Consider the following 25,747-nt stretch of genomic DNA (forward strand, 5'->3'; position numbering starts at 1 on the left):
AAAATCAAAATCAAATGAAATCAAATCAAGCTGATGAGCTCTGAATGCTGGTGCATCTCGAGAGGCATATCAAGGCAAGTGGGTGATATTGCGAGAGAGGAGGCCAGGTCTTCAACGTCCAGCCAGGTCTTCAACGTCCAGCCAGGTCATTGTAGATCACAGCCGGTCCTTTACCCTGTTTGAAGAAGAAGAGAAAGTATAACTCTATATTTAACATAAAACCGACATTATATATATATATATATATATATATATATATATATAAACATTTGGAGACAGAAAGAGAGAGAGAGATGGATAAAGACGCTATTGCAATACACACTTTTTATTGCATTATTTTTCTGACCCCCCCCCCCCTCCTACCAAAAAAAAAGGGGGTGTACTGTGTGTTATTGTACATTTTGCTTAACCACCTATACTCTCCCTTCAGTCAAGTATTTTGTCAGGGAAAATCATGTCGTGCCAACCTCCCTATTTCAATATTATATTACATGTGTCCTCCTCATATCGTGATATGATGCTAATGCGTATGCAATTCATTGCAAAATGGGATCTCAAAAAGACACTTTCATATTAATGTTGTACGTGCCAACACGATGCTCCAAATAACATTTAAATGGGTTGATGTGGTCTATTTGTATTGGTATCTTATTTGAAGTTAGAACATTAATATCTTTACGTAGCCCAAGTCAATGAAACAAACGCCTGTCCGGATGGGATCATGTAAATCCACAATGAAACTAACATTGAACCTGATTTATTGTTGTTTTTTCAGCATATCACTGCGTTTAATGACGGACGGAACTTCGACCGTCAATGTTCTTAATGTAATGTTTGCCTGTTTGGCCGTGGCAAGATGTATGTTGTTCTGTTTCTCCTTCTTCCTCCTCCTCTTCTTCCTTTTCTACCTCTTCTTCTCCTTCTTCTTCTGTGTGTGCTTGCATGTAGTGGAGGTGATTATAATGATGACGACAACAACGACAACGATGAGGATGATGACGATGCTAATGATGATATGTATGCATGTTTTTTGTAATTTTATTTCAGTAAGTTGAGCTATTCTCACCGATAGGGCGGCAGAGTATCGAGCGCCGGGAGTCATCAGGTGCTCTGCGGCGAACGGCGAGTCGTTGCGAGGCAGTTCCAAGGGGGGCTGCACGCCCGGCCTCGTGTTGGGTCCGTCCACTCTCCTCGAATACGGCATCGGAGAGTTTTCTTTTCCTGCATGCGTCGTCCTCCCCGGAGCGTCGGCCATCCTCAGGATGGACGTGCGGTATCTCTCCATAGGGGGATCGAGCACGGAATCGTGTTCAGAATCGTAGCGTTCCGACCCATCGATGCTCTTGGCGAAGAACGGTCCCATCTGATCGTACCCCCGCGTCCGAGGATTGTAAGCAAAATTCTAAAACCAGAATTGGAATGAACAAAGATAGGCCTATTAGGGAATTCACTTTGACCCCCTCGATTACATTGAATTAACAGAAGAAAGTCAAGTGAAAGAAAAGTCAAAACGCTTTACACATGTGTTTATCTGCGTAACAATATGGTGCTGATCTTCATGTACAGAAATTCAAATCGGAATTATTACATGTATTAAATATCTTTAACGTAGGCCTACACTTGCGCACTGCGACTTCAATACCATATCAAATTGCACTCGTGGTACGGCTTGATATTCTATACTTTGTATCTTATTCAACAATCACAGAATTGTGCAGAAACAAAATGAAAACAAAATACGCCGAACAGGTAATATGCCGCGGGGTGGGCCGTACCTCGTTTCCATGCATATAAATATCGTCGTCATTGTCGAGCTCCGAGTTGAGATACCCCCTCATTCTCCTCCGGTCGAAGTCGTCGTTGAAGTGTTTTGCGTTCCGGTGACGCCTAGCAACAGTTGCCAGGTAACACAGACAGAAGGAGAACACGATAAGAAGTACCATGATGCTCACGCCTATGGTTAGCACTGCAATCGCCCACGCCGCTGGAAAAGTAGACGGAAAAATCACGCGATTAACGTAAGGGGAAGAACGTAAAGATGCAGAGGATAAACTGGGACAGTATGGTAACGCGAAAAAACAACAACACCTAATCTTGTTTATTGTGGAAGTAATAGTCTTTGGGGTGATATCATGTCCACTAGACCTATTTCCGCCATCAGCCCCAAAACAACATATCGTTTTTGTCATGTATATGACTATCATGGCTGACACATTATACTAAACAGGCTAAACTTTAGCTGCAATAAGGGGTATCGAATAAAGCAAAAAAGACTTCAGGACAATTACTCCTAGGACATTAAGCCCCAGTCCTGGGACCTGTTGCACAAAAGTTGAAATCAAACATAAGTCAGAGACTCAATCTAAGTCTCTGAATACTCAGTTCTGATTGGCTGATTCCTGACATACGATCAATTTTCTGACTTATGTTGGATTGTATCTCTTTTATGCACCAGGGTCTTGGAGGGGTAATTGTCCGGATGCGATTATCTACTTTAATAGTCGTGAACAGAGCAGCAAAGATCGATTCGATCAAATGTCGATATTGCGCTATTCATAATCCATACAGCATGTTTTTGAACAAAACATGCATTTATAATGCTGAAAGGCCCTTTACGCGAATGGTATGCAAGGCATTGTGTTAGCCCCTGTTCGTGTTTGATTTGGGGAATGAGAAGTGGATAGATTGCTGTTTCCCCCCCCCCCCCCCCCCCAGAATCGTAGAATGTATAAGTATGTTAGTATTTATTATGCCCCTCTTATACTGATCATAGACACCAACATGCTGTTATTTGTTGGCTGCCCGTTTATCATTCGATAAAATACATGTCAAGTTTAGCATATTTCTTTGTAGGCCTACATTCTGCTGAAAAAATGAAATAATGCTTGAATTTAATTGAATTGGATTGGATTGAATTGAATTGAATTGAACTGAACTGTATTGAACTGAAATAAGGCCAAGTGAAAAAAAAAAACCCAACATGGTTAAAATCATTAGTTTCTCAATGGATACGTCGCAAAGACAGAGTGTAACCCCCATGTTAGACTGTTTGTTGTTGTTGGGAATAGCTTTTCTATTAAATGTGTGACTTCCTCATACTTTACAACAGGGGGCGAAATGTGTATGGTTTGGAGAGTGGTGAGGGTGATTTCATAATGACATTTTCAAAGTAGTTGGGCTTACGTAATCCAGTCGGAGGGGAACTCGTTGTCGCGATGATTTCTGTAGGAAATCAATGAGAAAGAAAGTAAGAGATAAAGAAAAGAGAGAGGATGTATAATATATGGTTTAAGATATTGCATGTTCCTTTCAAGCGAAGCATGAAATATGATTACGATCGGGAAATGAGAAATGCCAAAAGCTTGTGAACATTTCTTGATAAAACGCATATACATTCTAATCTGTCTCGAACAAGCGTATGTCCTTTCTTATGATCGTTCGCAGTTATTTGAACATTGCCGTGTATTTCTCTTCTTTTTTTTTCAAATCTGGACTTGATTTAAAGAAGGTGATTAAATAAGCCTTTGCTCATAATAAGCTATACTTTCTCCAATTTGTGAATTGGTAGAAGAATTCACGTTATTCTTCTGTATTTTCTTTTTTTTTCTCTATGTTTCGGTCATTCGATGTACCTGTGCTCCTTATCTTAATCTTTACGCTCGATTTTAAGTGAGACCTTCGCTCGACAAGCTTGCTTCTAAGTAGGTTCCATAATATTTCATTCTCAGATTCCAACTTTCATAGATCGACCACTATGTTCTATATCATGGTTGCAATACTCTATTATGCCTCCTACAGTTTGTAGCTGGATATCATGTATTATTTCATTATTTCATTTTGTAATATTACGTCTCTTAGCTGGATGTCATGTATTATCTAATTTTGTTATATTTGATGTATTTCTTTATCGAGAAATATGATAAATAAATTGAAATTGAAATTGTAATTGAAATTGAAATTGAAATTGAAATTCAACGGCGTGTTGGATACTGTTGGTTTTCTTGATTACATTCGTGTGTATAATGTTCGTGTTTGTGTGTGTGTGTGTGTGTGTGTGTGTTTGTGTTTGTGTATGTGTCGGTGTGTGCGTGCGTATGTGGGTGTGTGCGTGTTACCTTGTGTGTATAAGAAGCTGTTGATATATGGATGATGGTGCTGATATGATTAAATACGTACCTTCTCGACACACTCGACCAGGGAGAGTCGTCTCGAAGGCATCAGTGTAGCCTTCTCGGCAGGTGCACGTGAAACCTCCCGCCTCGTCCGTATCGGTACAGTCCGCCTCTGCCGCGCAGTCATTTAGTGTGGCTGTCAAGCACTCGTTTACACCTTCAACAATAGATCCGAATAGGTACTTAATCAAGGGGCCACGAAGGGATTCATCCTTTGTCTCTCAATTTGATGGGTGTGGTTGAGATGTACCTACCACATACCTGATGTGCCATCATTGCAAGGTGGAGGGACAACTGTATACTTGTTTAAAACCAAATTCCATATTCTGTTTATTTCTAACGTCAAATGAAAGTTTTGGCGTTTCTCCACCTAGCAACGGCAAGACAATTATGATTCATATTGGTAAAATGTCGACGCAAAAAAACCCCGAAAGAACAGAGACAGCAAGGAAGTACTGAACGATGAACGAATGGTACACGGAGAGGGAGATAGATAGATAGATACATACATACATACATACAGTACATATATACATAGATGACTGCGTGTCTCGCAATGTTATGATTGCAGTAGGAGCTACAAACTCCTCCTCGTATACTACTAACCTTGGACTTCAATATCGCCGATTTCATCGGAGCGTATTCTTAGCGATGTCGCCGAGGAACTGAGTGTATCGTTGACAAAGCCCTCATCGTTGACGAGCTGATCGTAGACGTTCTCTCGCAGCGCCTGGGCGTCATCCGTAAAAGTTCCTGCGAACACCGGTTCGATGTCCGCGACCACGCTGCCCTCACTGAAGCCTACAACGTTGACCGATAAGAAGCTTCCTTCTGCGATTCGATCCCTGAACAACTCTGTTACCTGCAGGTTTGATGATATATCATCAAATTATTGGTTAGGTTATTTTAATCTTTCTTGCGATACACCGGTGCCCGGATGGACGATATCATTATGCTGTTTATACATAGACTATGATACTCTCCTATATCCAATTCAAAAGTTATGGTACAGTTTCAGTTGAGGTGGGGCTTCAGGTTTTCAATATTTTGTTGATGATGATTTTTATTTTTTAGATAATAAGAAACCTCTTATGAAACATGAAAGAACATGTAATTCTAAGAGGAATCCAAAGTTTATTTGATAGAAATTGGTTATGAAATGGCTGAGATATCCCAAACAAAGCAATTGTGATAAAAGTAAGACCCAACTTTTAGTAGGATCGCTTTGTTTTACTTTTTGTTTATGGATATGTAAGTCATTTCCAAAACCGATTTTCATCAATAAACTTTGAATTCCTCTTAGAATTGTATGCTCTGTAACATTTTATAAAGTGCTTTTTAACTATCTCGCAAAAATGTTAAAAGCTGAATCCTCACCTCAACCATTACTATCATTAAATCAAATCCAGTTCTTTAACATAGAAAGTAGTGAAATATAAAATGTATATACCTGCTGCAGGCTCTGCAATTTAGCGTCAGTACGCCAAGGGCTGTGGAAGGACATGACAACTGCGACATGACAGAAAGTACTTATAATGCCGATATTGTACTTACAGCGTTAGTTATGGCAGTCACTAAGTCCTGGTACTCTTGGCTTGAAGGGTCCGTGTAAGAAGTAATGAAAGTCGCCTCTACGCCGTCAATTTCTACAATCACCAACGCCATGCTAAACGTGACCGCAGCTTCATGAAATTAACAAAACAAACAAGGAAGATGAAGAGACGAAACAATGATGTTTTGGTGTGTTTGTATAATGTGCGATGAGACAATTTTAACAAACCCTGGCTGATATCTGGTAAATGCATCTGCATGACTGTCTATTTCATTAAATAAGATAAGAAGATCAGGTTGTCTGCATGAAAATCCGTCTACAATTTTTCCCTGCTATACTCCATTCATGTCAATTCGGAGAAAAAAAAAAACTAATAATATTTACTCGGTTTTTTTTTTTCATTTCTCCCAGAGGTTTACATAATATGGGTTCTAGATTTGCTTCGGCGTTTTCGCGAATATTTTTTGAATATCATATGAATCCACACATTCCAAAAATTCATAGAGATGCATCAAGTTTACTCCCCGTTCAATGTGACTTTCTTTCTTCTCATTTGGTAAGGTTCTCCCTTAAGTGGAGATGGGAACATTCGCCTCAAAGGTTCACTGGCATATACTGCTAAGCACGCTGTTTTTTTACACACTACGTGGGAATTCTAAAGCTGATTGATTTTGAGCTTCCTGTTACGTAGAAGAAATACTTCTGTCTGTAAAATAGGGACAGAATGAGGATAATAATGGAATGAAACTAAAAAGTAATGTGATTATAGATGTTTGAGTACCAAGATTGCTTGGTGATCCAATGCAGGTTAAATAGGTCTTTCCTTCGATTTTGGAGTCTGTGATTTCATCAAGATTACCTTGCCAAAACAAAATCTTTGAAATTGTAGAGAAGCAAACACGGAGTCGACGGATTTAGACCCATTGCGAATAGCAAAGGATAAAAAATTAATTGAGTAGGGACAATACACCTCTCCTTCGAAAGAACTTAAGATGGGAATATTGCATCTAAATATCCTATATTTTTAACCATCGCGTCACAATAGTTCGTCATTACTCATGATGTATGTAGTAATCTTCACCCCGGACTAGCCCTTTCAGCGAGAATGAGAAGAAAACTAAAGGAGTACTTACAGACACAAACGCCCTCATTGTTCAAGGATCTTCCGGGTCGACATTGACAGACAAACATCCCATCAGCATTCTCTTCGCAGAGCTGGGTTTCAAAGTCGCAAGCATTCCCACATTCGTCTGAAAAATAAAAAACGGTTACAAAATCATCGTTATTCAGATAAGAGCATTTTTTTTTATTTCATTGTCATTAGACTCTCATGGGCTGGTAGAATTACGACCGTGTCAACACAATTTGTAGAAAATTTTTGTTTCGGGTTTTTTAAAGATATTTCTGAAGAAGTTAATCGTGGCTTTATGCCGGGTAAAGAGAGAGCATACAAAGTACGTTCAAGCTTTGCGTTACGAACTTCTCAACGTGGGCTGAACAGGTTATACTTACTTTACATAAATGCATATTCATGACAATTTCCCTTTTGTTTTACCTTGACATGTATCACCGACCGGAGTCTTGCCCGGCAGACACACACAGACCGGTCCTTCCGCAGACTCTGCGCAGTATTCACCGTCATTGCAGCTCACCGTCCCGCAAGGTTCTGAAAGAAATAACGCACAGGTTTCTTTTGTTTAATTCGAGACCCCCTCTGGACCACCATCACAAAACATCATTTACGTGGACAAATAATCAATCGCCAAAGATAAAGACAAGGTCAGCACTTGGATGAATGGGTTTCTTGTTTCCTTCTAGGTTCAAAGGGATGGTATAGTATTGGTTGAGAAGAGGATTCAGCTTTTAGCTTTTTGCGAGAAACTTAGAAACCACTTTATCAAATGTTTTTAGAGCTTACAATTCGAAGAGGAGTTCAATTTTTATTTGATAAAGATCGGTTTTGAAATGGCTGAGATATTCAAAAGCAAAGTAAAACAAAGTGATCCTGATAAAAGGTGGGTCCCATCTTTTATTAGGACTGCTTTGTTTGGATATCACAGCCATTTCAAAACCAATTTTCATCAAATAAAGACTGAATTCCTCTTATAATTGCATGTTCTTTCATACTACATAAGAATTTTCTATTTATCTCACAAAAAAGTTGGAAACCTTAAGCCCCATCTCAACCAAAACTATATTATAATCCTTTTAAAGTAGATCTTTCCTCCTCAATTTGGGACAAAGTCAAACAGGTTCACTATAAAGAGGGTCAAAGAGGGCTTGATTCTTAAATTATCTTCAGATGAGTTTCAACACTATTACAATGCGTGGCGGTCTAATGGATTGTGCATTTTGCTTTGAATGTCAGTTCCATGGTTCAAGCCTTAGCATGGCATTCTTGTCAGAGATTGAGAAAGAATTTAAGATTCGCAACTCTCCATTACATCCGACATGAGAAAAATACTTGTACATGTTTGGAAGGCTATGGGTATTGTGAAGGTTATATTAATGTGGCAAGGATGATAACAATTCTCTGTTGTAAAGGGACAAATAAATGTCATGAAGGAATGAACAGATTATATGATACCTTCGGTTGGATTGGGTTCAATGGCCTCCGTAGTCCTCCCTAAAGTTGTTTCTTGTGATTCTGTAGTCGCTTCAGAAGACTCCAATAGAGTGGTACTGGCACTGGTTCCAGCAGCGATGTCAGTTCCACTTGCTGAGACAGATGTATATGTTTCGTCAGAGCCTACTGTCGTTGCTGATTCTGGCAATGACGTTGTGCTTCTCGTGTCCGTTGTAAGACCACTGGTCTCTGCTACAGTCGTGTCAGACGTTGCTGCCAAAGTTCGTGGGTCCGTTGGAGTAAACGTCTCATCTGAAAATGGTTCGGTTGACACCGTCGATGAAGTTTCGGCTACTGTTGTACCGACGTTTCCCTCGGTACCGCCGACCGTTTGTGAGGAAATTGAAGGCTCTTCTGATGCTGTAAATGCCACTGTGGTCATCATAGTCCCACTGTTTGGAGAGCCTGTGATTGGACCAGTCTGTTCTGTTTCCGCCGAAGTAAGTGGGTCGGTTGCAGTAGACGTCCCATCTGAAAATGGTTCGGTTGACACCGTCGATAAGGTTTCGGCTACTGTTGTACCGACGTTTCCCTCGGTACCGCCGTCTGTTTGTGAGGAAATTGAAGGCTCTTCTGATGCTGTAAATGCCACTGTGGTCATCATAGTCCCACTGTTTGGAGATCCTGTGATTGGACCAGTCTGTTCTGTTTCCTCTGAAGTACGTGGGTCGGTGATAGTAGACGTCCCATCTGAAAATGGTTCGGTTGATTTCGTCGTTAAGTTCTTGACTATTGTTGTAACGACGTTTTCCTCTGTTCCGCTTACCGTTTGTGAGGAAATTGAAGGCTGTTCTGATGCTGTAAGTATCACTGTGGTTGCAGATGTCTCACTAGTTGGAGAACCTGTGATTGGACCAGACCGTTCTGTTTCCGTCAAAGTACGTGGGTCGGTTGTAGTAGACGTCCCATCTGAAAATAGTTCGGTTGATTTCGTCGTTAAGGTCCCGACTACTGTTGTGACGACGTTTTCCTCAGTTCCGCTTACAGTTTGTGAGGAAATTGGAGACCGTTCTGATGCTGTAAGTATCTCTGTGGTTGCAGATGTCTTACTAGTTGGAGAAGCTGTGATTGAACCAGTCCGTTCTGTTTCCGTACGTGGGTCGGTTGCAGTAGACATCTCATCTGAAAAAGATTCGGTCAATTTCGTCGCTGAAGTTCTGTCATTGACAATTGTTGTATCGATGCTTGCCTCGGTTCCGCTGACGGTTTGTACTGAAGTTAGAGACTCTTCTGATGCTGTAAGTAACGATGTGGTTCCTATAGTCTCACTGCTTGTAGAGTCTGTGATTGGCCCTGTCCGTTCTGTTTCCATGGTGAATATCGTTGTTAGCGAACTAACCGTCCCAGTCGTTGCGGAAATTTTCAAAGTTTGTAGTTCTGAAGTGGAATCCGTCAGCTCCATCGTTGTGAGTAGTCCAGTGAGCCCGTCCTCCGTTACTCCTGTCCCACCTGTAGTACTAACGGACTGCACAGAGGTGAACGTCCCAGCTGATCCTGTTTGCGTCTCCACCACTTCTGTCAGACCTTCACCTGTTACAACCGTTCTCTCGGGGCCGCTGACGATTGAGGTAGCGGTGTCTGTATTCAGGTCCGTACGGAGTGACATTGTCTCTGTTACTTCCAAAGTTGCTTTCGTTGTAGTCGGTTTCCGCGAGGACGTTTCTCCGTTGAAGTCGGTACTTGCGAACGCTGCGGAGGATGTTAGCGTTTCGGTCAGGGTGAAGGTTGTGTCGGTTGTTACCATGGTTGCTGCTGTATCGGTACGACTCGAGATTGTGGAGGGCGATCCTGGTCCTGTCTCGGTGATGACAAATGTGGCAGTCTGTGTGTAGTTAGCAGATGTGGGATTCGTAGTGGCTGCAAATGCTGTGTAACGGAAAAGTTCGATATTGCACATGGTTTAGATCAAAGAATATTATTTTATTTGTCTGTCATTCAACATTGCTGACGTGTCCAAGTTTCCAAACTATACCTTCGAAGTCTTTGCATTTTGAACGTAACACGGTAAGTGAAACGCTGTTGTAAGTTTGACGAAATTATCGGTTGCATTTTAACAGAAATAGTAGGCCCTCCGTCTTTACAAGGCAGTGATATGAGTAAGTATCATCTACCGGTGTGCAAATTAGTTGAGTGATGGTGTCGTCAGTTAACACTTCTCCAAATTGGTCGGCCTGCACACCCAAAATCCATATCTAAACTTGAAGTAAACGAAGAATTAAATCATTATCATAAAACTATACTGATTTAGCAAATGAGTGTTTCTGTTAAGGACACACTCGTCACTTCTAGAGATGTGCCCCAAACATTTTCATATTGACCGCGTGTACATACCGTACATTCATATTTGCTGGAAATAAATGTCACTGAACTTGGAACTTGAATGGAACATGGCATGAGAAAAAAAAACTGTTTCACACAAGTGAGTGTTCGTTCAATTTTGCAAACAATTGACGTCTTGAATGCAAGAGGGGTGAAGATATGGGTGTGATTTTTTTTTTCAATTTGTACAAAGGGAGACAAATTGAAGAAAATCATGCCCCAGTTGAATCTTTGTTGTAAGTTTCACTTTGTAGACACTACCACTGTGCCAGTAATATCCAGTAGTTGATCACATTAAAGTGATTAGTACAAACTCACATTCTCCACACACGCGACCTGGGAGGGTGTCTGGAAAGTAATCCGTAAAACCGTCGTGGCAGGTGCAGGTGAAACCGCCCGCAACGTCCGTGTCCGTACAGTTCGCATCAGGCGAGCAGTCATTCAGTGCGTTTGCGCATTCATTGACAGCTGTAGCGTTACAAAATATAAGAGACAGCGAGAGTATGGCAAGCCATATTACTTTTTAAAAAGATTTTCTGATATCACGAATTCCCTTTCGTGATATCAAAAATTCGAATTTCTGATATCACAAATTCAATTTTTGATATCACAAATACCCATTGGTTTATCACGTAAAACCAATTTTTGATATCACGAAATCGAATTAGTGATATCACAAATTCAATTCGTGATATCACGAATTCAATTCGAGATATCACGAATTCACATTCTTGATATCAAGAAATACATTTTGTGATATCACTAATTCCAATTTGTGATATCATTAATTTACATGGAATTTCAGCACATATCATTCGCAAAGAAATCATTTGATTTCGAGCATTAGTTTTGCGCTGAAATTCAACCGTAAATTCTAGCGTTAGTTGAGGGCAGAAATACACAGGGAACTCGAGCTTTAGTTCAGTGCAGAAAACCAACGTGAATTTGAGCGTTAGTTGAGCGAGAAATACACAGGGAATTCGAGCATTAGTTTTGCGCTAAAATTCAACTGTGAATTCGAGCGTTAATTGAGCGCAGAAATACACAGGGAATTCGAGCATTAGTTTTGCGCTGAAATTCAGCTGTGAATTCGAGCGTTAGTTGAGCGCAGAAATACACAGGGAATTTGAGCATTAGTTTTGCGCTGAAATTCAACTGTGAATTCGAGCGTTAGTTGAGCGCAGAAATACACAGGGAATTTGAGCATTAGTTTTGCGTTGAAATTCAACTGAATTCGAGCGTTAGTTGAGCGCAGAAATACACAGGGAATTCGAGCATTAGTTTTGCGCTGAAATTCAACTGTGAATTCGAGCGTTAGTTGAGCGCAGAAATACACTGTGAATTCGAGCAATAGTTTAGCGCAGATATTCCTGTGGAATTTCAGGTGTTATATTTACATAGTATATAACGATAGTTACAAAAAACCTTAAAAAAGAGTTTTGGCAACTCGTCTTCATTTAAAGTGATTAGGAATTGGTTTTAAAATAATCGATAAAAATAAATCGTTTAGCAACACATCTAAAATGCCATTATTGATATGTTGTCAATTACTTCAAAGTCACAAGGATTATATTCTTATTTTTTTCCATTTCTCGCCACTGATTTGGCAGAGACTGGTTGACTTACAACTTTTGTTTCCGTTTCTCTTTACTCTGTCACGTGAAAGATACTCTTTCCCGACCTCCCCCTGTTACTCCTCCGAGTTAATAAGAGAAATTTCTCATTGCGCAGATTAACAAAATTGAAGTCCTTCGTACCACTGCTTTTTTCTTACTACAAATTCTAACTGTTTGTTTGCCATGTAATACTGCTGCATAAACTCCTCATAAGATCTGGATAGGCCCTATCTTCACTCTTCTTGCTCTGGTCTGAAGACTTTTGGGCTTGTGCATTCCAGTTTTGTTCTCCCCGGTTTTGGTTCTTGAATAAACTTTCCTATAATAAATTACACTTTAAATTATTTTACAAAATCATGAACATATTGGGGCAGGCAAACTGTACACCTTACACTATTGGTCTTAATGAATACACCCCTTTGTTCTGGAGGACTGATTTTGAGGAGTGAGAAAATGTCTTTAGGAGAAACACGTTGCTTTATGTGACCACCAGCCGACACCAGTGGTGGACATTTGGCAAGTTTACGACTCCCTCTCGCACCCTGCATGACTCACAGTCTCTCTATCTTATTCTCCGCTGCTGACATACACAGACCAGAGGGGTGATTGCCCTTGGTCGGTCCTCCGCAATACAAACACATGGTATGCTTTTATAACACACATACACATACAACCACACATAATTATCATCGATTTGGTGGAAGAGTCTTACTGTAAAGGGGATTACCACATGAAAAATGAATTATAATTAACAATAATGTAGTAATAGATGACAGTTTGAGGACGAAACGATGAATTAAATGTAGGCCCTAAGTGTACAAAGTATAATTGAATTCATGATAACATGTTGCAAAACAATTGATTTGTATCAATAATTCATCGAATATACCTTGATGATCATTTAGGGAATGATGGATGTGTAAATCTCTCATATATAGTTATTTGTATGTTGAACATTGTTCTAAAAAAAGTTAGTAGTAGTATACATTCCATCTGAATATCAGCTCAAAAGTAGTGTTCCAATTCCCTGTGTATTTCTGCGCCAAAAAAAAAAGACCGCTCAAATTCACAGTTGAATTCCAGCATAAAACTAACACTCGAATTCCCTTAGTATTTCTGTGCTAAACTAATGCTCAAATTCACAGCGATTTTCTGCACTGAACTGACGCTCGAACTCCCTGTGTATTTCAGCGCTCAACTAACGCTCGAATTCACAGTTGAATTTCAGCGCAAAACTAACGCTCAAATTCACTTTGTATTTCTGCGCTAAACTAATGCTCGAATTCACAGCGATTTTCTGCACTGAACTAACGCTCGAAATCTCTGTGTATTTCTGCGCTCAACTAACGCTCGAATTCACAGTTGAATTTCAGCGCAAAACTAACGCTCAAATTCGCTTTGTATTTCTGCGCTCAACTAACGCTCGAATTCACAGGGATTTACTGCACTGAACTAACGCTCGAAATCCTTGTGTATTTCTGCGCTCAACTAACGCTCGAATTCACAGTTGAATTTCAGCGCAAAACTAACGCTCGAATTCACTTTGTATTTCTGCGCTCAACTAACGCTCGAATTCACAGGGATTTACTGCACTGAACTAACGCTCGAATTCCCCGTGTATTTCTGCGCTCAACTAACGCTCGAATTCACAGTTGAATTTCAGCGCAAAACTAACGCTCAAATTCCCTGTGAATTACTGATATCACAAATTCGATTTTCTGATATCAATAATTCAATTCGTGATATCACAAAATAGAATTTGTGATATCAGAAATTCGCATTTGTGATATCACAAATAAGAATTCTTGATATCACAAATTCAAATTAGTGATATCACAAATTTATTTCGTGATATCACAAATTCGAATTTGTGATATCAAAAAATCATTTTGTGATATCACGAATTACCATTGGTTTTTAACGTGAAACCTATTTTTGATATCAAGAATTCGAATTTCTGATATCACAAATTCATTTAGTGATATCTCAAATTGAATTTTAGATATCACAAATTCGAATTTCTGATATCACAAATTGAATTTGTGATATCAAGAATGGATTTTGTGATATCACAAATTCGATTTCTTGATATCACAAATTAAGTTCATGTGCCACACTTACGGGAATTTGTGATATCACAAATTCAATTCTTGATATCACAAATTGAATTCTTGATATCAAAAATTTGATTTTTTGATATCACAAAATGGAATTTGTGATATCAGAAATTAACTTTAAATGTAAAAAAGGCTTGCCATACGAGAGAGAGAACTAAAATTTGCCGCAAGTATACTTACTTACGTGCATATTCTCCGAACAGGTCAGTAGAATATCTTCTCACTTTGCATGATACCTTAACATCATATTCGTAACTATATATTATTTCTTATTCTGGATCCTGTTGATCAGAAGAACAAGAGCATTTTCATTTTCATAGTTCGCATCGCAAAATATACATTACAAAATCAACAATCCATAATCCAATCCAACAGAAATGAAAGACGTCTGATCCAATGTCGGTCATACAATACAGCATGTGCTAACATCGATACAATTCGAAATCACGAAAAAAAAAAAACATCTGCTGAAAATACAAAAACAGAAAAGGACCTATCATTCCTCGCATATTTCTCACGTTTGAAAACAACGGAAAGATACTGATACCTTGAACTATTACGTTATTGATATCGTCAGATCGTATTCTGAGCGAAATCGGCGTCTCGCTTGATGTGTCGTTGGCGAAACCCGCGTTCTGCATCAACTGTTCGAAGATGAGAGTCTGGAGTGCCGTGGCGTTACCAGCAAAAGAGCCAGAGAAATCCAGTTCCACATTAACCACAACGCTTCCGTCACTGAAGCTGATGACGTTTACAGATTGAAAGTCATCTTCTCCGAGCTGACCGGAGAAGAGTGCAGCGAGCTGAAAAGAAAATGTAGGTAATGTCTGAGAGTAAAATTTTAAGTTTGAAAGCAGGGAACGTGGCCATATCATGAGATTGCTCTCTAAAGTGATCCCCCAGTGTATTGCAACAGTAAATTCTATTAATTTGCATAATATATATATATATATATATATATATATATATATATTTTATATAATATATGTATATGTATATATATATATTCATTTATTTATAGAAAATCCATAGGAAATATAATACACTGAACTATGGGTAGATGATGATTGTGACACCCCACCCCCCCCCCTCCTTCGTTAAATCAAAACAAAACAAAAACGAAAGTGAGACAATAATCATGATTTCTTTTTCTCCATACAAATTGTTCATTGTCTCGTGAAGACAATACAAATATGTAAGCAATATCTTGCTGTGGTACATACCTTAATAAACACTCCATCGTTACGTAAAGAGCATAATTCAAGAGATTAAACTTTCCCATTTTGCGATTTTTGCTTTATACCCTTACAATATCAAAAATGTCAGCATCGTTCTTCAATTCTGTATGTGTCGACGATATCGAAGAAGAGAGAGAAAATAGAAACGTACAAGTGTTATTGCCTTTGATGGTTTTTCTTCTTCCGTTTTTCTTTTTGCATTGCCATCGTCACAGCGTCGGGTGAGTAGGTTTTACAATATAATAATAATGATAATGTATATATATATATATATATATATATATATATATATATATTAAGGCGTTGGCGTTCCATGCCAAAGACCGGGATTCGATTCCCGGCGGAGACCAACTTTTCAACTCTTGCACTTTTCCGAAAAGGAGGAACAGTGAGAGGAATAATAATGCCAAAGCTACGCACCGTTATCTACTTCCTCTCTGATATATCACATATATATACACACACACACACACACACACATATATATATATATATATATATATTTATATATGGAAAGAAAGACATTATATTCATTATACTCACAGCATTTCTTACTGCTGTGGCAAGCTGCTGATACTGGGTGGAATTCGGATCATTATAAACATCTGTGAAATCTGCATTCTCACCGTCAATTTCCACAATAACTATGGAAACTGCGAAAGTAATTGCACCTGTAAAAGAATCAGAGATACAGACTGTGAATTAGTCTTGGTATGTATGACGGGAACGCTGCTGTTTCTGAAATACCTGATACATATTCACTGCAATGCGGACTATTTATTAAGCATCGAAATAAACCCTTGCGCAGGTTTAGTGAAGAAATTTTATACCCACATATGCCCAACATATATCATTTTCGAGTAACAAATGGGGCTCTTTTTAACGTCTTATGTCATGACATTAAATGATATCAATGTTTTAAAGACACTGTTAAAGATGACGGGCTGGTAATAACCTTTAAGTTTGAAACCTTTAAGTTAATTTAAAACATACTATCTTTATCGTGGAGCGAACGATGATGATGATGATGATGATGGTGATGATGTGTGTGTGTGTGTGTGTGTGTGTGTGTGTGTGTGTATATACATATTATATATGTACATAACATCATGCGTATGTAGGATTGTAGTTATGCATCATATCATTTGCAGGAGTTACGGTAGTCAACATCTTCTTCACTAGTATGACGTGTCGTTAGCATAGGTTAGTGAGGGAATGAAGCGCGATATAAAGGTCAAAATTAAAAGTGTCGGAAAGACATGTCATCAGATGCATAATCTCCCATCTGTTCACCTTTTGTGCATAGTAAGTGAATTACTCCTCTGCTGCCAACATATCTCACCTTTTTTGTTTTTTAATGAAGCCGGCATTCACGAATCAGGAGCAGAAAAAATGGAAACAATTATTGATACTTTATTTGTATGTAAGTTTTAGCAAATTGCACGCTTTCAGCCCTCCTAGTTCAACGTGGGTATGGTTTACTTTTAGAAACGAATCATTTAATCATTTAAACGAGTGGAACACTCTGATTTGCAGGTGCATGTGTTCCCTCTTTAATATACGCAATGTATAAATCTCTAATACTTTTAACCGTATCATTGTTATCATATATTGAGTCATATTGTTATTATTGCCAGAACGACAATGGTTCATCCGTCTACAGCATGTGGCTTATCCAACCCCAAATCTGCATTAGAGAAGAATTTGCTATATAACTGTATAATTGTATATACTTTTTTTTCTCTATGTTTCGGTCATTGTTGTACCCGTGCTCCCCATCTTTATCTTTAACTCGATTTTAACTGGGACCTATGCTCAACAAGCTCGCTTTTAAGTAGGTTCCTTCATATTTCTTTAGCATTCATTCACAGATTCAAAACTTCATAGATCGACCACGATTATGTTTTATATATTTGCAATATTCTATGTATGTCTCCAGCTTGATATCATGTACTTCATTTAATTTTGTTGTATTTGATGTTTTTTTTTCATCGAGAAATATGGAAATAAATCGAAATTGAAATTGAAATAACATGAACAACTTATAGCATTCTATTCATGTTCCTTCGATTGCCTTGATAGCCAATATGGTATGTCCACGAGCTTTGCATGCTTATAGACTTTCGTTCGAAAATTGCATGGACGTGTATCTACTATTCACGTGGCCAACTCACTTATGCATTGACCAGTCATGCCAGTAGTGTCCCGAGTACTTCCGGGTCGACAGGAACAGCTGTGACCTCCTTCGGCATTCGCTTCGCAGAGCTCTGTCTCGAAGTTGCATAAGTTATCACACTCGTCTGTAGAGATGTCAAATGTTACGGAACTTAATTACACACGTTCAACACCAACAAAGAATCACGTGAATGAATATTTTGGCTCCTGTTTTGTTTTCCTTCATATTCATAACAATGATTTATAAAGAAGCTACCAAGTGTTTGATTCGTTAAACCATAACAATCAAAGGAAGTTACTGCCTACATGATTTATAAAGAAGGGCATTTTATTTCTCTATTTTTCCCTACATATAAATTCACCGTTCGCAAAGTAAAAAAAAAAAAACAGTGCAAAGTTACCAATCGTCAGCTCTCGTTCTTGATTTCAAAACCCAATGAAGGGAATCCAATATGATGTTTTTCGTGTTCTAAAAAGATTGTTGGTAATTTCGGGATGTAAGAAATCCGTGAAATGTATTGATGAAGAGATGGATATTAATACGGTGAAATGCAGCTTAAAAAAAACTAAATGTGCATTTCAAAGGAACAGGCGAGCAAAGAAACGAAGCTGCGAAAGAAGAAGGAAATGGTGAACAGTTTTCAAACGCGTATGTCGATTCTACGTATGCCTTATGTGATTGATGGGGGTAGGGGAGCAAGTTGATGTTAGCCGGTAAAGGGTCTGGACTCTCACTCAGGAGATTCAAGATTCATATCCTGCCAAGGAGTGTACATCGTCTGACAAGCTGTTCTATACAAAATGTTTAGATCGCCAAGCTTTGTATGTATAATATGCCTATCTAACTCGGATAGCTGATTATGAGGTAAACTGATTATGAGAGGAGCCCTCCCATTCAAAGAGCAGAGTTTACACTACACAGTCGTACCTTGAGTTAAAATCGGGATTGTTGATTATTGTGGCTGCTAATTCATCATTGTTATTTTTTTTTTTGGTATTTCTGTCATCGTAATCATCAATATCATTAGTATTTATTTTTCATCATTATCACATTATAATGTTATCATTATCATCTTTGTAATCATCATGTTAATATTCATTATCATCACCGTTTTTATTCTAATTTTCAGTACACTGTATCATTAGCATGATTCTTTGTATTGACAATGTCATTATCAATATAACTCTATCATTATCATTGCCATCGTTTTTGTAACTGCCTTGTGGCATTCCCTTGTTTCAGCAACATGATGAATGAGCACGATTTGCTGTTTGCAATAAAAGACTGATCAATCGAGAACAAACTAACACGTCAGTCTGACAGAATGAGCATTATTATCATTTTCCAGTGCAACAGGCGGTGATGGTATGGCACTGATGATATTCAATATATTTGTTAGAAAATTCATTCATTCAATGGTGATTTTCAAGCTGATGGAATGAACATATCATTACCTCTGCAAACGCCATCCACGGGCTCTTTGCCCGGTTGGCATACACACACAGGCCCATTTGACGATTCTGCACAATACTGCCCATCGGTGCAGCTACCTGTTCCGCATGGTTCTGACGCAAAAAACAACAACAACAAAAACAAAAATATGTGAAGAGAGAGGGACACCGTTTAAGGATGTACACACAATATTGCAAACCATTACAAGAATAAAAATGATTCACCAAATGTGTGTGACAGATTATATTTTCATATATAGGTCGACAGTCAAGGATCATATATGGTACGGATTGATATCAAATTCATTTGTAAAGAATTTCTTTTTAATCAGTATTGCTGCGATGTGATATCTTGATTTGCCAGCATTTGAGAACATTTTGTCGATGTGGATACATCAACCCTTGTCATTTCATTCGTAGATGCATTCTGTCATTTTGTAAGTCTTGGAAATATATTGGTATAATCTACATAATAATGATTGCAACTTGATACGACTCTGTCAAATATTATTACCTTCCGGCACAGTTGGCTCCGGGGCTTCTGTAGTTCTCTTGTCTGTAATTTCGTCAACCTCTGTTGTGATTCTTATCGTTCTACTCGAAGTTGTAATATCTGTTCTTTCTCCGGACGTAATGGTGTCTGTTGTAATCCCAGTCACGCCGGATGTAGAAGCCGGGTCCAACTCGGTTTGTGTTTGCGTCACTGCAGCATCGGTGGACGTCTCTGCATCAGAGTTAGTGTAGACTGTTGTTTGGATCTCGGTTTGCATGGGTGTGGCTGTCCTACTGGCAGTTGGTTCAATTGACTCCGTTTCTTGCTGATTTTCTGTCTGTGTGTAAACAGCAGTGTTCGCTGTCTCCATCGTGGGGCGTTCAGTCAGTTCATTCGTCCTTGTTGATGCAGTAATATCAGTGGCAATGACATCGGTGACTGTGTCCGTGTTTTCTGTTCTCGAAGCATCCGTTGAAGAGAACGCCGTTACCTTTTCCGTATACTCTTCTGAAATTCCATCCGTGCCACCCCGTTCCGTGATTGTATTTACGTTGTCGTCAGTCCCAACTACGTCGGTTGCTGTCACGCCCAACGTCATCTCATCTGTGTAGCCCTCTGTCTCCGTCGTCGCGTCACGGTCTGTGCCTTGGTCCGTGTAGATAGACGTCGCAGACTCCGTCTCCACATCCGTTAAAGTTGTCTGAGACGCGCTGACGTCGAGAAGGGACGTCGTTTGCCTTTCCGTGAAGACATCTGTCACTTCGTTCTCCGTCACTCCAGTGCTTGGGTCTGGCGATGAAACTGTCACTGTCTGTGCTGACAACAATGTTCTTTCAGTCGTGAAAGCGTCGACTGTGGTTATAAATGTCACCTCCGCGTAATCAGTCGTTGCGCTTTTCGTTGCAAGCATTTCGGTTTGCGTTGCGTTTGTATCCCCGTCTGTGTAAACGTTTGTCACTGCAATGGTTTCTGTTATATCCTCATCCGTGACATCTGTGTTGAAACGGGTAACAACGCTTGTCACAGTTTCCGTAAAGTCTGCAATGTCTGTGCGTAGCTCGTGTATCGTTGCGGTAACGGTATCTGCTTCTGTTTCCACCACGTCTGTTGATTCATCCGTGCCGTATCCTGTGACGGTGCTTAACACCGTTTCTGTGTTGGTGTCAGTAGAATTTCTTTCCGTTGTCTGCGTGACAGTCTCTGTAGCTATTTCTGCGAGAGTGCTCGTGTCTGGATCGCTGACACGCTCTGTCTCAGTGATCACTGTTATTCCGTCGGATTCTGTCATTCTTATTGTTTCGCCATCGGTGACAGCCTCACTTTGCTCGATGAAAGATGTCGCAAATACCGCAGTTGTTTTTCTGTCTGTACTGTAGAAAGAATCTGTTGAAAAGTCGGTAAAGAGTGCCGACACTTCTGATGACGTTGTCATGTCTGTAGCCAGACTTCTCTGAGTAGCTTCGTCTGTCACTATTATGTCGACTTCGGTAGTTTCAAAAGGTTCTTCTGTTGAAACAGGTTCTTTTGTCAAATAGAGAGAAAAGAATAGCAGCTGCAAGATACTTGCCAAATTTGCATCATAAATTAAGGGATAATGCCAGCAGTTCAAGTCCAACAATACACAAATAACGAATTCATGATCAAAATAATAAAAAATATACTTTAGCCATGATAACCAGATTATATAGATATTCTTTATATACATAGATATCATATAGATGTTAGACATATATGACTCATTTGCCCTATAAAGTAAGTCTGTAGGTTGTGTTAGAATAAACCTCAAGGGGAACTAGATTTCATGAAAGCACTTCATTATTGTAGACAGCAGTGATGTGGTATATTACATAGTTTCTCATTCTAATACAACAAATTACTATAGTGCAGTAGTTTTCTATGTTAAAGAACTTGAGCGCAATATTTCAGCATTGAGCACCCAGCAAATGTGGATAAAGCACTTTCTGTTGTTAGCACTTGCTTCATTGTAATCATTATCATTGATAGTAGGATGATTTTTATTGTTTAATGATTATTCTTTCCGTCAATAGTCATACATTTAGCATATTTTTGGTTTGTATTTGTTAGGCCGCTGTGTGAAGCAAAAAAAAAAAAAAAAAAAAACCCGGACAAATCAAATATTGTGATATTGCATAGGTAATTCTTCTGTGGTCTTACCTGGGCACGTGAAGGACGGATCGGACCAGCTCCCGTCGTTGCATTCCAGAGAGGCCTGGTCTAGTGAGTTATCACAGGTGAAAGTTTGACTCCCTCCGTTCTCGTAGATGCCTTCCGGCTGAGACGCAGGAGGTGAATAGCAAGGGGCTTTAGTGAGAGATATACCAGAGAGAAAGTGAGAAATATATATATATTTATATATATATATATATATATATATATATATATATATATTAAGTAGGTTGTCCACGTGTTGGCAAGATAAGAAACAAAACTGGAACAAAGTTCATGCTGTATTTACCAATGGTTTATTTCTGCACACCGTTGGTGAATACAGCATGAACTTTTTTTCCAGTTTTGTTTCTTATCTTATATATACGTATATATATACATATATATATATATATATATATATAAAACATAAAATCATTTTCAATTTTATTCCGCCAATATAAAATGAAAATACATTTGAATCTAATTGAATCCTATTAAACTGAAATAATGTAAAGAGTTTGTATTTTTTCCTTGCAGAAACCATATGGTGTCTTACAAACACAGTCGTAAGTTTATTGACCTTGCCACCTTTTAGACCTCGATGCAATTAAAATGCCCTGAATTCGAAACGTCTTAGTGTATTTATGTGTTGATTTTTAATTTCTTCAATCGAAATCACCGAATAGATTGTGGCGAAGTTTTTTATTTAACTGCCAAATATATCATGGGGGAATTCATGATTAAACATGCTTCTAACTAACCTGTCGAAAAACAATTATTTGTAATGATCTTTTAAGAAATTTAATGATGTTACTGCATATCATTCCGTTTTGAGTAATCTGCGCAATACAGTGTACCCTCCAGTGGAGGTGTTTTAGCGCCTCTTTCATGTTTTAAAAATGATATTTGCAGCGAAATGTCGAGTCAAGTAGACCAACGTAAGTTTGTACGAAGATACTCACAACCTGATAACGAGATGTGTTGTGAGTGATTGTAACAAGCCAAAGCGAATCGGCAACTGCGGTGAAACCTAAATGTTCGTCCTAAAAATGATTGGTTTATAATTCTTCACCATGGTCTCAGAAGATACAATGGCATCGGAACCATCAATACAAGTCAGCAAAAGAAAATTTGTACGTGTGTGTTGTTGTTGTTGTTATTGTTGGTATTATTATTGTTGTTGTTGTTGTTGTTGTTATTTAGCATGAGTCATCATATTTTGTTAACTTGCCATTTTAAAAGAAAACTAAGCAATGTACATACCACGGCACGAAGTTTCGCTTGGGAGTGGAGACCATTCACCGTTGTTACACGTCGTAGTTTCAGGACCGTGTAAGGTGTTGTAATTCTCCGCGCAGGTGTAGGTAGCAGTTTCCCCGTGTTGGTAAGTTTCTCCTGATTTCACTAGGGAATCCTGATTAGCCGCTGGATCCTCGCAGTCAACTGGACAAAATCATTGATTGATATAATTTCTTTCTGTTTTTCTTGACAACAAAGCAAGAATTGTACACATAAAAAGTAATAAAGTTGGTGTGGATAGCATTTCAACACTAAGGAAATCCGATGTCTCCTCTGCATCTGGCAATAGGTATTTTCCCCACACAACAGACATTCTCCTCAAACCGTTTCATGATTTCCCTAGATTCGTCTCTTTTTTGCTAAAATTTCTCACATGGTGATAAAATCAATGAAACGTTTCTCATGCAATAAAATGAATCTACTAAATGTGTCGATGCTTTAAATACCGACAAATCAATAGAATTTTCATGCATTGGAAAGGACAAGAAAGAAGGGATGTGAAATGGAATTCATAAAAGCTTAGTCGTTGAACTGATATATACTAAGAGCAACTCCCTTGATATTTTTTTGTCATATTCATGATAAGCTTTTCTTTTTCCTTTGTAGTTGATTCAACAAAATTAAACTATATTGTTTTAATCTATCATATAACCGAAATGTTTGCTACTTCCTACAAGTTGGTATTACAGTATTCGTTACACGTTGTCATCGCCTCCCTGTTGCTCTGTAGTAAAAAAAGGAGCAACATCAACAATGGAGAGATCGACTATTATGGAACAATTTTAGATATCTTAAAATCAAGTATTTGCCATTATTTCTTTATGTGGGTAACGCTTCTTTAACCTGATAAAAAAGGGGTCATTGGCTGCTTCAATACTTTTTTAATAAAATGTGTCGTGCAAAACTTACGGCTGCAGACGACGTCGGTCAACGCAAATGAAAATGAGTCGGATTGGCATAAAGTGATAGCTGCACCCGCTGTCATTGTGGAGCCATCCATACATGCCACAGTGATGAAGGATCCATCCGTGTAGGTCGTCATGTCTGGTGTCAGCTGAATGTTTGCATCTAAGCTGGTGGGTAAGGCGCATCCTTATCGTGCGAAGCGTCACAATAGGCAAGAAAATGGAAAATCACAATTTGCCTATATACGTTATAATGCTATTATGCGTTCTGCGATACTTACGCTATCTTACTCAGAAAATGAATATTTCTTGGGAGTCACTGCGTGTTTGCATTGGTTTGACTGAACGTCATTCGATGTACAGCCAAAGTCCAATGAGAATTGACCATGGGTAGGTACAAGATGAAAGAAAAATATAAAACGAGCGGCAATGTGAAGTCAGGAATATAACAACTCATTGCTACATCATGCCCTTGACTATGATCAGTATTAGAAGTTAGAAAATGGTGAAATGGATCCTTATCGAATGATTGGATGAGAGGTATCACTTTTTATCAGTTCTTTACTTTACATAAAGGCTGTAAGATACTTTTCATCGGCGTTAGTATACTAATGATCGGTATTGCCTATGTATACTACGCTCAGCTGCATTGCCTGTGTATTATAAGTTAGCTTGGAGCTGGTGCCGACCTGGGAATCTTGAAAAAACAATCAACGCACATTATTTGGTAGGGCGCGAATAAGAGTATCCGCCCTCGATTTTTGATTTGAAATGAAGATCGCTTCTTCATCAGGTTACATTGACAGCTTAAATACCAGCTATGCGCATGGGTTAAGAAGTGAAAAAGGGTGAGTATAAATACAACAGCTTGTCCTGGTTTGTTCGTTCACACGTGTAGGTCGGGCAAACATATCAGTTCAATCTGTGTGTCCATACTAGAAATACTTCCCCGAGGAATGCAGCATTTACCTTTAATCCACGAACAGACGAACAGCCAAAAAACGGTGGGAAAATTGTTAGACTGCACCTATCCATCTTAGACAAGTACTTGCATGGCCGTATAGTTTCATTTATGTCTTCTTTATGCATTTTGTTCCTATGTCAGTGACAAGTAATGTCTTCCAAAGGGGCATGTGACACTCCTAATCGATATCCTAATCAAATATTTTATATGTTTGGATAGATTACTATGCCAAGGGCACTAGAGGAAATTTGATACCATTCAAATTAGAAATTCAAATAAAATTGTACCTGAACATGTTAGATCTGTCCCATCCCAGTTTCCATCATTACAGGTCAACGTAGCCTCATCGCTGGGTGACGTATCGCACGAGAAGGTTCGGCTCTCTCCATTTTCAAACAAGCCTCGTGGGCTGGCCGCAGAGGGTGCTTCACATGGAGCTATGAAAGGTAGATATTATGTGCAGTGAGATTGTATAGAAATCTCACAAGTACATTGATAGTGATTGCACAGCTAGTCTTCAATGTCCATCTGTCATCTGTCCTTTTTTTTTTATATGTCTTTGAGCATTTCTTCGAACTGAAAATGCACATTGTTGTTAGTAATATGATAATCATATTTTGACGTAATGTTTACAACTTTAACAGATGTGC

The 25,747-nt window shown here is 38.8% G+C and overlaps 1 protein-coding gene across 1 annotated transcript; it reads right to left on the bottom strand.

Annotated features, from left to right (window-relative positions):
* Window positions 1-123: 123 nt before the first annotated feature.
* Window positions 124-25,529, bottom strand: LOC139727284 (uncharacterized). The gene is made up of 18 exons (XM_071638238.1): window positions 25,385-25,529; window positions 24,138-24,320; window positions 23,193-23,372; window positions 21,936-22,082; window positions 19,782-21,281; window positions 19,271-19,381; window positions 17,815-17,940; window positions 16,184-16,311; window positions 14,950-15,205; window positions 10,988-11,137; window positions 8,312-10,216; window positions 7,280-7,390; window positions 6,858-6,974; window positions 5,727-5,854; window positions 4,779-5,034; window positions 4,190-4,329; window positions 1,067-1,402; window positions 124-175 (listed from the first exon to the last, which is right to left on the bottom strand). Exons 2-18 carry the CDS (start codon window positions 24,268-24,270, stop codon window positions 131-133), a joined length of 5,769 nt encoding a protein of 1,922 aa, XP_071494339.1. The 5' UTR covers window positions 24,271-24,320; window positions 25,385-25,529; the 3' UTR covers window positions 124-130.
* Window positions 25,530-25,747: the final 218 nt, after the last annotated feature.

The sequence above is a fragment of the Diadema antillarum genome, unplaced genomic scaffold, assembly GCF_040938485.1.
Source record: "Diadema antillarum isolate AM-2024a unplaced genomic scaffold, OU_Dant_1.0 seq00000124_RagTag, whole genome shotgun sequence".
NCBI classification, from domain to species: Eukaryota; Metazoa; Echinodermata; class Echinoidea; order Diadematoida; family Diadematidae; genus Diadema; species Diadema antillarum.

Coding starts and splice junctions, on each gene's coding strand:
- LOC139727284 (XM_071638238.1), bottom strand. CDS start 24,270: ATGACGACCTACACGGATGGATCCTTCATCACTGTGGCATGTATGGAT. Junction 19,382..19,781: donor GGAGCCAACTGTGCCGGAAG/GTAATAATATTT, acceptor TTTTTGCGTCAG/AACCATGCGGAACAGGTAGC. Junction 4,330..4,778: donor CGGCGATATTGAAGTCCAAG/GTTAGTAGTATA, acceptor CTATTGTTGAAG/GTGTAAACGAGTGCTTGACA.